The following is a 15,765-nucleotide window of genomic DNA, read 5'->3' on the forward strand; positions in this document are numbered from 1 at the left end:
TAATCAACATGCCCAGCCTTTTCAGAGGCGGTTGGTTTTTGTTCACACAGCACATATTTTGGGCTTGGAAATGGGATAGGTGTCTCACTCCTTACTGACACTTCCAGGTCATGATTCCTCCTTTCTCCATAACCTCCCACCCCACCCCCAACACACACACACTCCTTTGAAGCTGTTAATTAGATATAATATGTGTTATTTCACTCTTGGTGATGGTTTTCTATCAATCTCCATTCTGTGAAGATTTTAGCACCGGAATTGCTGTCTCACAACCATATTTATTGTTGCTGATTTCAACACCCACGAAGAAGATCCTACTAACATATTGGTCTCTCTGTTCCTTGACTGCCTCACCTCCATTGATCTCGTCTTCTGCCTCACAGTCACACCTATCAGTATTCCCTCCAAAACTCTCAAAGTGCCCACTCACTGCTGACTCCAATTCCCCAGCTCCAACCATTCCTTGACCGGAATCCATTGACCAACATTGTTTTGTGTCCTTACCTGACTCCTGTCCTCACTTTTCTCCTTGTCCAGCTCTGATCACGACTGTGGAAACTCTCTTGCTTCTCTCTTAGCCACCCTCCCCTGACAGAACACTAAGCCTGGCCCCCTTACCGTGCCATGAGTGTACCAGGCACTCTGCTGCCTCAGGAGTTTGCACTTGCGGTTCCTTCTGGGCATGCTCTTCCTTCAAACAGCCACGTGGCTCCCTCACCTCTTCAGATCCCTGCTCAACTGAGATCCCTGTCTGCTTGAAGTAGCAGCCCCCTCGCTCCCTTTTCATTTTCCATCCCACAATCCTCCTTTACTTTCTTCCTGCCAAGTTTCACGCTCTGTTATATAGCTATTCCCCACTAGAACGCAACTGTAACATTTACTGGCGTATTCTCAGCATCTAGCACAGCACTTGGCGGACTACGGGAGCTATAAATGAATGAATGAATATGAGATAATTATCTTTCCTAAACTGACTCCACATTCTACATTGCACATTTCAGGCCATATAAAGTGGCATCTTCCTTAAAAATCAATATTGGGCTCTTCATGGCCTTACAATTACCTTGAACGAATCACACAAACAGGATATCCGCGATTTTCAATTAATCCAGAGGGAACACCTAAAAGGACTGAAGATAGGCAGCAGAGATACTAGCATAGTATATGAAGTAGCCAATCAGAGATAAGAAATCCCTGATGAGCCATCCCCTACAGAATGGAGAGAACATTTCCTGGCTTACGGGAAGGAGAGCCGGAGCCAAGGGAAGTGCCTCATTCAGCTGGATTAGTTATTGGAAACTCGTTTCCTTAGGCCAGCCAGTTCTTCCAGACACTGAGTCTGTGGCTGTCTATGTCTCTTCTCTAGGGGCAGGGGATCAGAGGAGAGGGGACTGGAGCATTGGCCGCTGGCTCCTGCCTCACAACCCAACTGTTCATTTAAAGGAGCAAGGAACTGAGGCTAGACAGGGCCCTCTCAGGGGAACCCCAGGGAGCGTCCCCGGCAGCACTGGGCCTGGGATGCTGCACAAAATGCCTGCTGCTCTGAAACATCTCAGTGGCTGCCAGTGTTTCTCTCTGAGATGCTGAACTGTGTTTGATTAGGATCTTGATTGAAATAAGCCACTCGTTTCCTTGGGAATGTTTCAGAGCTAAAAGTTTCTTTCCATGCATAATTAATATTCTACCTCTTTGAAGATAAATTTTATCTATCCAACTCTATAAATGGATCATTTCCCCCTGGCTATTACTATGTCGTCTCCTTAACAAAAATAAGATAAAATACAAAGAATAATGATATGTAAAGAAAAAAAAATCATCACTAAAAATGATTTACATTTTTATTCCCAATGCGAAAGCTTAAGAATGTTTTTAATGCATGTCCAGCTTGAAACCCACTGCACATGTCTTACAACATTTCGTAACAGGCTTTTCCCATCTGTGCTGAAAACAGCTGATGATTTAATGCAAATTGTTATTGTTTCACAATCTCCCAGTGATCTTTTCTATTTTGTTTCAGGATTTGGGGTCTCTTTTGCATCTGCTTCAGAAATGCGGCTGCTAGGATTGGCTTTTTGTCGTGGCCACTCTGTGCTCCACTATATCCTCTTTTCTTCCTATTTCAGATACTAATTTTATCATTTTTTGAAATTGCGCTGTCTTCAATTTCATGTGACTCTTTTCTGAACGTTAAAACCTGGCTTAGTTAGGAATGAATATCTTCTGGTCTAAGAGATTTAAATAGTGAAGCAGAGGACCCAAAGCATGGAACAGTGGTTATCAACAAGGGAACCAGTGGGGTCTGCAAATCCACATGGAAGCCTGGCATGATCTATTTCAGTAAATATTTGAAATTTAAAACACACTGGCCCTACAATGTGAATAAACCATTTTGTTTATGTCATGTAATGTATATGTTTACAATATGTGATATATGCATATGGAATTTTCAAGTATATGTAAATGGCATGGTGGTTACCAAATTTATTTTCAAGACATTACTACCTTCATCACTCTTTATACATTATATGGTGTTTCTTTTCCCAATCAATGAGTTATCATTAAGTAAGGACCTTAAAATTGTTAAAAACAAACAAACCTCTACTTTTGATACAACTTTACACCGCAAAGGTGGGCTGCTGTCAGAACAATGGGTTTTATGTTCTGATGGAGCTGCTCACCAACTGGCAAGCCATGAACTCTGGGAGTCTCAGTTTCCTCATGTGTAGAACTGGGCTCTCATTTCTCTAACCTGCTTCACGGGGTTTGGAGACTCAGAGAAGATGAGAAAGTTGTGCAAAATTGTAAAGTGCTACATGAACAAATCAAGCAAACAAAGTGGAAGCCAGGGGTGGCCTGTGTACTCTCATTGCAGGTTCAGATTTTGTGGAATCTGAATCTGTAGAATCTGGTTGCCTGAATTAGAGTGGGAGTTCCTTGGGCTCAGATGGGAGTCAAGCCAAGCAGATAAAAGGAAGGAAAGTTTGGAAATGGAGTTGAAGGTTGGGGCACGTGTAGGACAAATTCACTCTGAGGCTTCACAAGGCAAGTTCAAAGGTTTGCATTACTCCAAAATACCCCCCATTCATTGGCGAGCCCTAATCTGACCTGTCTCTGGTTGTTATGTTAATGTCTTCACCCATTTCATCCCAACATAAACAGCGGTGATAGTATGTTGCCACTGACAACTAGAGCTAAATAAAAGCAAGTCAGATATGAACTGAACCCTGAAACCAGATCATTAGCCAAGGTCACGACTGGTTTAGAAATTTGTGTTGTTTTCCTTCCTGTCACTTGCCAGCAATATATGGCACTTTTCCCCCTTGTAGTTTGCAGTCGGCTGGGCCCTGAGCCATGGAGACTGTTTTTAATGGCAAAATCTTCAAAGTTGTACTTAAAATATTTGCATCATAAAATCCTTCATGGGAGCCAAACTTCAGCTTCGGGAGGAGCCTCCTAGCAAGTGGCAAACTTGCCTTCAGAGACCGGAGAAGGGCTCCTGCCACCAGCACCACCTTCCAGCCGTTGATCTGCTGGGGCCGACGACACCCCGGGAATAGAGTCGGAGCATCATGAGACATCCACAGTGTCTGGGAACAAACTCCAAATGGCTTTTCTAAGCCAACAACAGTGTGAGGTGACTCAGCAGTTAGTTGAGCAATTCAGAAAAACGTGTTTTTCACACATTTAATTGATCCTGTGAGCAAATAAGCGCTGAGGATGAAAGATGAGTAATTGTTCAGTCTCGCCGTGGGAGGGCTCTATCCTCGTTTCTTGTACTTTCCTCCTGTGTCCAGTACGGAATGGATCTTCCTGGGGAGTGACAGGCCAATGCACATATTATTTGCTTTAAAAAATTTAAAATCAGAAAATAAAAACTTATATTTACATCTGAATTCAGAAAGGAAGAAAAAAAAATCTTGTCTTCAGCAAAGGATGCCTGATCTTATAGGACTCATAATGGCAGCCTTTCAAAATGAAATTCTCTAATATGGGGTTTAGCCTACAGAAATGAGACGTATGAACACAGGACACCCATGTATTTTTTACTTTGCTGAATGGGATATGAAAACTCGAGGAAGAGGAAGAACAGGGGATGAGCACTGGCTGGGAAGATGGTGAATTTTGGAGAAAAGCACCCATCTAATGGGAAATAAGTCCCTTCTACATGGAGTTCAATGACACTCTCCCCCCTTCCCCATGAGATTTAAGGTAAAATATCAGTTTCTTGTTAAAAAAAAAAAAAGCTTATGCTCAAAATTATAACCCTCATCCTCCACACATTAAAAAAAAATTAAATTTAATTCAACCAGCATTGTGATCTAATCATTACTCAGAGCTGAAGGTGGCTTTCCATTATAGCATCTCCGTCACTCTCACTTTCTGACCTGTGAACGTTCTTATTAGCTGCCTTATTAAGATGATATCCTGTGTCTGAAGTAAGAAAAGAGGATTATCTCCTTACCTGACATGTCACCAGTGGAGTAATCTTTGTTAAAAAGAAAAGGAAAGGAAAGGAAAGGAAAGAAGAGGAGAGGAGAGGAGAGGAGAGGAGAGGAGAGGAGAGGAGAGGAGAGGAGAGAAAAAAGAAGAAGAAAAGAAGAAAGAACTGAGTTACATAGACATTTACATTTTTGGCACACTATATGATCCACAGAAGACATCCATAATGGGATATACTTAGAGGTAATTAGATGAACCTTAGTGACTTATTCTTCCAGGACGAGCAAACAAAACCAGAAGCAAAGTACTATCTGCTTCATCTTAGGTTGATTTTAACTGGGGCAAGACCTGGGTGTCAAGGACTCATAGGATGAAATAAAGAACACATTAAACTAACCAGAAAAATATAGAATTACATACGCGTTTTACATGTGCTATATATGCCCATTACACTCACATGCAAACACGTGTACTTTCTAATAAAAACTATTGGAGAAAGGAGGGAAGTTTGGAAGATGGTGGCCCTATTTGGGTTAATCACCAGCAATGATGTGAACAGAGAAGCCTTGTCCCTTCCCTCTGGCCTTGTTTTCAGACTCATGTGGGAACAGGATCACAAAAGCACACTGCTGGCCAAGTGGTCAGCTCTGTTCACTTATTTGCTGCCCTTCTTCAAAATGGGTTTGCAGTTAAATCAATTGCCCCCACTCAAAGAAACAGAAAATTCGTTTGGTTTATGGTCCTTTATTGGATACATTTGACTTCTGTGGCAGAAGTGAGAAGCCAAGGTGCCACTTTCCTTCCTATTAGTGGGACAGCCCTATCAGCCATGGGATGCTTTGACTTCTGAACTGTCTTTGGTCTAACCAGCCACAGGGAGAAGAGATGGGTGATAGTGTTTAACTTACATATGATACAGAGGTCTTATATCATATTATCTTATAAACTAATTATAAGTATTTATAAGACTTTATATAACCTTGATGGACTGAGTGGTGATAATGTAACCGTGGGACCATCTTTACTGAGGGACAACAGAGTCACTCCGCTCCCATCCTCATCTGAGTGTGGGCCTTGGTGGTGCCACTGACCCCCTTTTGTGACTTGGGACTACCCCCCCCCCCCCCCAAGGCCATAGATCCCAGTGCCCATGCTGACTACCCTTGGCCTGGCTCTTGCTGTAGATATGCTCTTCCCGTGATCCTGCCGGGGCCTTTGGAATTGCTCTGGAGCCAGAGGTCAGCCATTTGGACAAGACTGCTCTGTAGAGCATGTCCCCCTTCTGTGCTGACTCATATCTAGTCCTACTTCTCTCAGTGTAGCTCAAATTGTCAGTTTTAATCTACAAATCCCTTTGTGATTGGGGTCCCCCAACATACAATATTACCTCTCCTGCTCCACTTCTCACTGTCTGTTGAGATAAACAACCTGTGAGTTTTGGCATTTGCAATGGGCCTCCTGGTCAGTGAGAAAATTAACAAATCTGTCCATCTTCTCTTTTCTACTTCCCCACACCTCGCATGCATATAAGAACCAAAGACGTGCCATTTTTTTGGCTTGCTACACACCTCTCATAACTAATCCTGAGGTGACAGAATTGGATTTAGTGACAGGCCGAAGGCTGCTATGACAACCAGCTGATGCAGGCACCCCACACGGAGGGAATTTGCAACAGGTCTGTGCAAAGCTTGCCCTTTGCGGGAGGCGGGGGGGTGGTGGTGGTGGTGGGGGTGCGCACAGGGATATTTGTGCGCAAGACGCATCTAGGGTAGATCTAGTGCCCTTTATGCCTTCAAAGTACCGTATACATATTAATGCATCTAAAAGATATAGCAAAGCCTCATTGTGTAATTTGGAAATAAGAACTGGCTGGTATTGAAAGTGGAAAAGAATCTGGACTTTTCTCTGGGCTCATGGTACGCAAGGCTAGGACTCCCTCAAAATGTTTGGCTTGCTGAAATGATCCAGAGGGAGCAAAGGAAAATAATGGGAATATTATGTAGCTTTCTGAATAATTTTTCTTTTATTTAGCTGTAGAGTATTGGCTCCTTCAATTCCAAATTCCCCAGGCTTCTTTTGGCAGCCTGGGCCTTCCAGTAAACTCATTAAGCAGGTCCTTTTCTCTTTCTTGTGCCCTCCTCAGGTGTTCAAGTAAGCAGTCAATCATGCACTTCCATCTCTGCACACAGATATAAGGAAACTTTCAACTTTTTCTAAATACGAAAAAAGAAATCACATCTGCTAATATACTTAAAAAAAAAATAAATGAACAACCCAAAACCCAGCTAGGAGTTTCCACAGGAGCACTAGAGACACCACAAAGAACAGGAAGAAATATGCCTTTTATTAGAAGTCTCATATGTACAGGGAAAGCTGTTTCTCACAGCTCAAGGAAGGCTGTAAGAAAAAGCTGCTGTCATCCAAGGTCACTGTGCTTACATTGGTAACACCATTTAAACATTGCCACACATTATGAACACATAGAACCATATAACAGAAATGCAAAAGAGACACAGGTACGTGTGGACACTTCACATATTTTCTAAAAACAAGTGGACACAAAAATACAATGTGCCAGTAAAAAAAAAAAAAGGCATATCGGTACATGTCTTTTTTTGTTTGTTTTCTCTTTTTTTGTTAATACATGGTGTGCTGAGCTTTCATCTCAAGCTTTCTTCACATCGGGATTTGCAGGCACTTTAGCAACCCAGCCATGGTTCACAACACATGACGTTCAGACGGACAGCTGAAAACACAGGAGCAATCGAGGTCCTTGTGACCCCCACACACATTACAATATTGACATGAGAGCAATCTTTTGTTACCACTGTTTGGTGATATAACAGCTTTCCCCTTATCTGTCTTCGTTTTGTGGCAGAATTATCTAGTAGCATGGATGGCATCACCAGGCAGAGATACAGCATCTGGGTGTGCTAGACAAACGTGATTTCCAACTGACTTTAAAAACTGTAGCAAGCCGATGAGTTTTTAGAATCCCAAAACGACCGTCTGATTTATCTTTGTCTCACTCTATGCCCTTCCTGCCAACCTGTCAAACGAAAACTAATTAAAATAATTACTGGGATGTTGTGGGCCAGAAGCTCATCCTGGGAGAATTCTTTTCTTAGCTACCACCTCCCACGTCATGATATGCACAGGGCCGGTGGGCAGGCTCCATTCTTCCCCAACCAGAAGTCACTCCCTGTCCCTCGTCCCCCACACAGAGCTGCACTGACTCAACACACGTGTCAGGAACATGACCGAACAAGTGTATTTATAAACACAGACTACAATGATCGCTTTATTGGTAATGTCGAGTTATAAGGCAGTTGCAAAAGGACCCCCATGATAACCAGACAGTGTTGGATATGGCTTAGCTTCTTTACTAGGATGAAGGAACTTTCCTGTTGCAAGGAGCTGGGAGAGAACAGGGAAAACCACACTGATTACAAAGTACCATAAATGACTGTGCTGTGAAGTACCATAAAGCCCCAATTTCTGGTGTATGTCACCCACTTTGATCCACCAGAGATTGGGATGTCGCCTCACATCAAAGAAAACCGAAAGGGGAGAAGGAGGGATCAATATCACCTTCAACTTCAAGGTAATTTGTCACAAGTTGTAGGGGGCTGTAACATAAAGCCATGAACATCTCATGGGGGAGGTGAACATTCCTGGTACTCCAGAGAGGTGCAGAGCATGTGAATGCCTCAAACAGATGATTGTCAGATGGTGGGAAATCCTTCCATGAAATAGACACTTGAGACATAGTGGCAAAGACATTAAGGCCTTCCATTTCTTCGCCCATACTGCTTAAAGGCACTGATACCAACAAACAGAAAAATTCCATAGTACCATCAAGGTTTTAAAAAAACTCCCAAAATACAAGTCTTCATAAGAAAATGTCCTTTATTGCATGACATGAAGTCTCCACTCTTCTCCTGTTCAGGAATAGAAGGGTTTCCCTTTCTCAGGAGTCTGGAGTCTGTTCAGCCTAGCGACCTGAGAAGGGGAGGGGGGCACGTCCTGCCGGAAGGGCCCCTTGGGAGGGGTGTAATTGGGGTCCTGGACTTTCTTGTATGAGTCATAGTTGTTAAGCCCCTCGGGAGGAGGAGGCTGCTTCTTCATCTGTTGCTCTTTCCGCCTCTGTTCCTGGCGAAGGAGCTCCTGGGTCTCCAGCATCACCCTGGCGTTGAAGCCGTGCCCGCCCAGATAGCCGTTCCTGGAGCCCTGGTAGCTGGAGTATCTGGGGTTCTCCTTGGCACTCTGGAAGCCTTCCCCAGGGGGGTAGTTCTGCTCCCAGGAATCCTGGGACACAGAGCTGGCGTTTTTCCTGCTTTGCCTAGAAAAGCAAATCCCAAAGGTTAGTGTGAGGCTTGGGAGAAGGGGAGAGAGAGAAAGGAAAGGGAGAAAGGAGGTGGGGGAGGGGGGAAGTGGAATATGCATTTGAACCTCTCAACCAATAGTGCTGCACTGCATTCGTGTGTTAGCCACAGTGATGCGGGCTGGAGGATTAACACAGGACTGTCCTCAGCAAACAATGGCTAAACAGGACAGAGCACTGAGGGCTTGGGTGGCTATCCAAAAGTAAGGGTCCTCCTTCTGTGTCTCCGTAGGTACTACTGATTCTGCATAGGGTAACAGTACCTCCTGCAATTCAGACACACTGGCAAGACTCTGTACGGGGGTATTAGTGATCTGGCAGCTTCTACCCCAGCAGGAATTGCTCGTTTTAGAATGTTACAATTCAATCCTAAACAAGCAAAACAAATATTTTACACAGCTGCCACCATAATGCCCGAGACACTAGCTAATAGGAAGTACATGTAATGGATTACAATATGAGTTCAGTTATGAAAGATTTAAGTCTAGACTCCTATATGATTAAAAATGCAACAGGCAGTCCCTTAAAGTCCTGGCTTTCGAGATGTATACGTCAGCAACCGACACTCTCCAGCATATATGCTCATCAGGCCTGTAGAACCTGGGAAGTCTGTAAAGTAAGCACTATTTTCCTACACACCATACCCTCCCTGAAGGCAGGGATAACCTACTTAACTCCCATTCTGTCACTCCAGGATAGGGAAATAAATCAGAGCCATATAGAAATTTCCAAGTCTTAGCACTTCTGCAATAAAGTTGCACATCATTTCAGGAAACATTATTGTTTTGAAACATCTTTAATTTACTATCAAGTCTCTAGATGCTTTTATGAATTTACAATAAGATTGGCTATGATAAAATAAAACAATTTGTGCCAGAAAGGAAGACATGTCCTAATTTTTCGCCTTAAAAATGGAAGAGAGGAAGAGAGAATTGAGTAATAAAACAAAATATATTGCTCCATTTATCAATAAGAAAATCATTTGGCGACAGTATGTATTGCTCAGGCTTTCACATCAACACACACAACATGACAGGATGTTCAGAAAGACTCTGAAGGGAAAATGCGATCTATGCAGACACTGGGGCTCTCACAGGAATGAAGCATTTGCATTTTTGAACATTGAGAAGTGCCATCAGTATGGTTTGGGATGAAATCTCCCCATTTTCCACATGGCCTTAAATGTAGTTGGGGGTGTCCAGCATCATCTCTGGATATGACTGTGATTAACTGAACAGTGTCCAGTATCTTTATCTGGTTCTCTTTTAATGGGAATCAGACCATTCGTACAATCAGCCCAGGCAAGAATCCTTAGATTTGATGGAATAGTTTATTTGCCTAAAGCACTGATTATCTTCACTTAAAAAGTCATAAATTAATCTGCCCAGGGACATGAATGATGGAAAGTGCCAGCACGAAACCAGGGATTTGACATTAATCATGAAACTTTAATTAAAACAACGAACTTGTTACTGATGTTACAGCAACAAAAGTGGAATTCCTTCATGGGTTAGTAATCAATTTAAAGATAACCAGAAGTAGGCCACAGAAATTTCACCTCTTTTTCATCCTTAGCCTACTGAGATCCACTAACCCTCTCCAGCCCCCAACCCCCAACTCTATAAAGCCCAAGGCTTCGCTCTATGGCTCTCATGCACCGTAAGCTGAGTTTTGAATCATTTCAGGAAGACAGAGTCTTTTTTTATTTAAACACATCAAGAAGTCACTAAAGGTTTGTTAGGGACAGAAATTATGATGATGTGAAAGAAGAATTTCTTGTAGCTAAAATTTTCTTCAAACTAAGCCGTCTAGAGGGAAGAAAGAAGACCTCACAGAGGGTTGAAGTAAGATATGTGGGGAAAGAACATATACATAGATACAGGCACACAAACACATATATACACATGTTTCCGTGGTAAGTGTGGTATCAACAAGCTCTCAATTAAGGAGAGGACAAGAAATGATCAGATCATAGAGAAACTCGAGAAAAGAGCAGACAATGAAAGTTTTCTACATGATGCTTAGGTTCAGGTAGATAGAGATTCCAATCCTGTCTGCCACTTGCCGGCTGTGTGACCCCAGGAGGGTTATACTGTTTGGGCCCAAGTTGTCTCATCTGTGAAACAGGCCAGATATCTAACCTCAGAGGATACAGGGAAAAATAAGTGAAATAACACATGTAAAATACTTAGAAAAGTGTGTCACACAGTAAATGGCTGACTAATGGGTGCTGGAAGAGTAGTTTGAAGGCAAAGTCACTTTGTCATCAAAGATTAGCCTCTGGGTTTTGGGAGACATCTTTGTGACCAACGGAAAACAATAAACAAAATATTAGCTTTCCAGGGTGCCTGGGAGGCTCAGCCATTAAGTGTCCGGCTTCAGCTCGGGTCATGATCTTGTGGTTCGTGGGTTCGAGCCCCATGTGAGGCTCTGTGCTGACAGCTCAGAGCCTGGAGCCTGCTTCGGGTTCTGTGTCTCCCTCTCTCTCTGCCCCTCCCCTGCTCATGTTCTCTCTCTCTCTCTCTCTCTCTCTCTCTCTCTCTCTCTCTCTCTCAAAAATAAATAAATATTAAAAATTTTTAAATAAAAATTTAAAAAAATATTAGCTTTCCATCCTTTGTGAGAAGGATTGGGTAGAAATCAAGAAGCAGGGAGAGGCACCAAAGAATAACTGAAGAAGCTTCTCTAAGTGAAGACAACTCCACTTTCTGAGAGACTGGAAAGAAGCTTTTTACTGTCCCATGATTGCTTAGTCAAAGGCCACAAATAACAACAGCAGCAATCTCTGTTCACTGAATTTCTTTATAACCAACAGACAGGTGTGTCTGGTCCTAGAATGAGCCTACTAGAGTTTTCTGAATCCACTCAGGGCAAATGCCCTGGTTTGGCAATAGCTATCACTTAATGATTGTAACTGCTTCCAGTATGGCTTGAAGACCACCATCATGTAGACCATCATCTTACACCAAAGACCCAATGCCTCAGGAAAGCAATTTAGTCACTAAGGTGAGGAGGACATAGAAGGATGAAGAAAGATATAAATACCAAGGCTGACAAGTTGACAAGCAGCTGAGAGACATAATAAATGGCCCTGGTGGGGAGACCATGTCTAGGTGCGGAAGACAGAGGGGAAGTGAGGTGTACAGAGCAGAGAAGTCTACCACCAACAGATGGGAAGCCATGGAGAAGGAAAGATGAAGAGCAAATGGAGAGTCAGCAGGAGAAGAAAAAATACATATATTTCATAAAGGATCTTCAGTAAGTCTTTCTATCAGTGACTGTAACTGAACATGCTTCTACTCAGTTTTAGAGTTGCCTTTTGAACACTAAGACAGTAATCTAGAAATTTTAAAAGGATTAAAGAAAAGAGAGTAAAGAAGAAAAAAGAATAAGTAGTTTAGGAATAAAAAAAAATTTTAAATGAGATTTAAGTGTGGGTCCTCTCAGGTCTCCTTTCCTCCCGAACTAGTGATACGACTTGACTAGCATCCCTTACCGACATTTCAAAATATAATTTGAATTCCGTCTATAAGTTGGTTATTCACAGTGAGAATTTACACACCACTTCGGCTTGTGTACGTCCCTTCAGTTCAGACCCCTTTCTCTAGTGCTACTGGTACAAAGTCTTGACCATTTGTTTTATTTTACGCTCCACTTTTCAAGAGAACTTCTGTTGTGTGTGAAGTCTTTTTGGTATTGAATGCCATACCAACTTGTTTAGACAAAACTCTGCTGTCAACATCTGAAAAGCAGAGGTCAAGGGTCTTTGAAGAATATCACATGTCAGAAATCTGGTTTTGACTCAAGCCCATGTAGGTTCTTGCTATCTCCCTCTGAGCTCCTCTTTGGTCTTGTTACCTTCCTCCGGATCTCCGCACACAGCCTTTGTCAAGTGGTGCCTAAGCTGGGTGTGGCTCAGCATTCCTAAATCTTCCCACAAATATACACTCCCATCCAGAAACTGTTCTCTAAAGGCAGAGAACAGGCTGTAGGGACCTCCCAGACCTCTTGCCTGAAACAACTTTTTCATCGTGGGATTTCTGCTTTTGTCATATCAACACAGAATAAAATGCCTAGTAGTAATAAGGGGGCTACGCTGAACCCAGAGGGAGTTTTTATTATTTAGGGAAACACTCCAGACGGCAGCAGTACCAGCAGCAGCAACCCTCCCTTCCATGAATTAGATCCTTCTACCAGGTGCTTCAGAAGGGAGAAGGGGAGCGAGGAAGGGCAGCCTAGAGGAGGAGGTGGAAAAGACAGCGGAGCATCAGTTTGGAATATGGAGCTACCTGGGAACACGACCAGGAGAAAGTCAGTGATCCCTCTTTGCCCTCTTCCCCAGGACTGGGACCCTGGCGGTTCTTCTCACGCCAGGCTGTGTACACTTCTGGGCCCTCACCCACCATCTCTCCCACTTCCCTTCCTCAGCCTTGTGCATTTCCCACCTCACTCCACCTCTTACATGTGCTTTCTGATATTTCTCCTCCATTTCTTATACTCTCAAACACAACTAAAATTTATGAAGTCAAACAATTTGCCAATCAAATAAGATCACAGCCCCTGCACAGGCAATGTCATTCGCATAGGCCGTGATGTGCTACTGACCGTCAGGTATGTCAATCCATCGACCTGATCACACTCATCCATCTGATGGAAAGCAAGCCAAATAGGCAGGGTGGAGGGATTTTATACAGAAGAACCTTTATGTATAATCCTGGAATGTTTCACATTTGATGCATGGGGCTGGTTCATACAGCGGCCATCTTCCATATGCTAAGGGAAGTAGAACGCAGAGAGGAACTTTGCACCTACACCCACTGACATTCCAGACTTGGGAACCAAAACCCTCAGTAGCAATGAGCCTTATGAAATCAGGGTTTAGGGAACGGGCAGGTATGGGTTTGAATTCTGGCAGAAATTATGGACCAGCTGTGGGACCTTGGGGGAAGTTACTTAATTTCTCTGAGCTGCTTCCTTGTAAGATAACATGTTCAAGGTCCTGTCCAGACCTAAATTTCAGTGACTCTTACCCAGAGTGGGCTAAATAAATATTCTCCTATGTGAAAGAAAAAAAGCAATTCTCTTATTTAAAAGAAAAAAATAATTTAGTTTTCAAAGGAGATAGAGCTTTCTAGATGAAAAAAGAACAACTGAATGAACAATACTACAATACTAGTAAACTACCATCAGGAGAATGACGCTACTCATCCTGGTAGATTTTCATTCACACCCTCATTCCCTTGTCTGATCCACGTCAATGTAGCCAAGTCCCTCGCTGTTATTATAGGGATTATTTAACATTTACAGGGACTCATCCTTATTAAAAATTAGAAGCAAATCAAGACCACTTTTGTATAGGTCAGTCAAGTTTACACAGAGAAACATTGCCTCCACACTGCTCTGCTCAAAATCAAAGCAATCTACTTGATACAAACATGGTAAGTGGATTTTTTCCACCAAAATGTTTTTGTCACCTGGTTTTGAAATAGAACAAATGCCTGTAAGAATTGTGATTATAGGAGTGAATCATAGGAAGTTTGGGAAGATGAGTATTTTTAAATAGGTACTTTTATTCTTCACTGTGCAGGGAGGAAATACTCAGATGGGAAAAGGGCTATCATTTCAGGGTATTAGGGCTCGGTCACCTGAGTGCTCTCCAGGCCTTTGGCAGAGAACCCGTGGGGCTGAGGTACCTCCTTGGGGGGAGCACGGCAGACACCCCCCCCCCCCGGGCTAGTCTGCTCATGAGGTGGGCATCCCTGGGACTCTGAGGATCCGCACTGAACAAGTGTAAGGATGGCAGGAGAGCAAGAGAGATCCTACCTGGGCACAGACCGTGGAGCACCGTCCCCCCCCCCTCCCCCCCCCGCCCCGTTTCACGGAGCTCTGGGTTTACACAGCATCAGACACTCTAGTCACCCCACCAGCCAGGCAAAATAAGCGTTAGCTTTCCATTTTTCAGATGAAGAACCCGTCCGGTCCGCGGCCACCTGGGAAGTAGAAGAACCAGTACCAGAGCCCGGGTGTGACCCCTCAGCCCGATGCTCCTATGGCAGATCATCTCGCTCGCGGTTAGGGAACTTGGGGGTGACAATGCCGGCCTCTCCTGCCACACTTTTCTTTCTTCCGGGGGGCTTCTTTCCAGGGGTCAGATGGGGGGCAGGCTGAGCAGCGCCCTCTGCCTGCCGGCTCCCGCAGGACGAGCGCGTGGAGGAGGGGCTTCCCGCGGGGCCGGGCTGGGACTTACCGGGGCAGGGAGCTGTACTGGCGCTGGGCCTGCTGGAACCCCTCGCGCTCCTCCTGCCGCTGGCGCTGCATCTGCACCTCCACCGACACCGAGTGCCTGCCGCTCTGCGCCGCCGCTCTGGAGTTGGGCTGAAGGGCAAAAATGCGACACGCTTAGCGAGAGAGGCAGTCTGGCTATCATGTGGCCGGCCGGTGGGCCTCATTCCGATTCTTAAGGATTGACCTAGAAACATGTTACAGATGTGGTGAGTTTTTAAAAAGCCAACTGCAGTTTTCCCAAGTGTGAGAAAAGAGGTTATCTATTTGCTTTTATGAGCCCCAAATAAGCATCTTAAATTTTGATTATGGCTTCAGAATGGTCTGAAATTGAGAGGCCAACTTTTCTTTCTCTTTTATTTAATGTTTATTTTTGAGAGAGAGAGAGCGAGCGAGCACAGGGGAGGGGTAGAGAAAGAAGTAAGGGACAGAGGATCAGAAGCAGGCTCTGTGCTGAGAGCCGTGAGCCCGATGTGGGGGCTCAAACTCACCAGAAGATCATGACCTCAGCTGAAATCAGACCCTTAAGACTGAGCCACCCAGGTGCCCTGAGGGGTCAACTTTTCCAGTCTTCCTGATGGTTTGGTAAATACCAACATTAGACACCAGTTTGCATCCCCTGTATATCCAGCAAGTACAGGGGAGCAAGGCTCCTCAGG

At 44.0% G+C, this 15,765-nt stretch overlaps 1 protein-coding gene across 24 annotated transcripts in view; it reads right to left on the reverse strand.

The window, feature by feature from the left end:
* Nucleotides 1-6,763: 6,763 nt before the first annotated feature.
* Nucleotides 6,764-15,765, reverse strand: part of PARD3 (par-3 family cell polarity regulator) — a 665,533-nt gene continuing 656,531 nt past the window's right edge. For all 24 annotated transcript variants that reach the window (XM_027073800.2, XM_027073806.2, XM_027073797.2 and 21 more), the window contains 2 exons: nucleotides 15,072-15,199; nucleotides 6,764-8,782 (listed from right to left, as the gene is read on the reverse strand). In XM_027073800.2, the coding sequence (XP_026929601.1) occupies nucleotides 8,386-8,782; nucleotides 15,072-15,199 (525 nt within the window). In that variant the 3' untranslated portion in view covers nucleotides 6,764-8,385. The remainder of the gene's footprint in view (nucleotides 8,783-15,071; nucleotides 15,200-15,765) is intronic.

This window comes from Acinonyx jubatus, chromosome B4 (assembly GCF_027475565.1).
Source record: "Acinonyx jubatus isolate Ajub_Pintada_27869175 chromosome B4, VMU_Ajub_asm_v1.0, whole genome shotgun sequence".
Lineage (NCBI taxonomy): Eukaryota > Metazoa > Chordata > Mammalia > Carnivora > Felidae > Acinonyx > Acinonyx jubatus.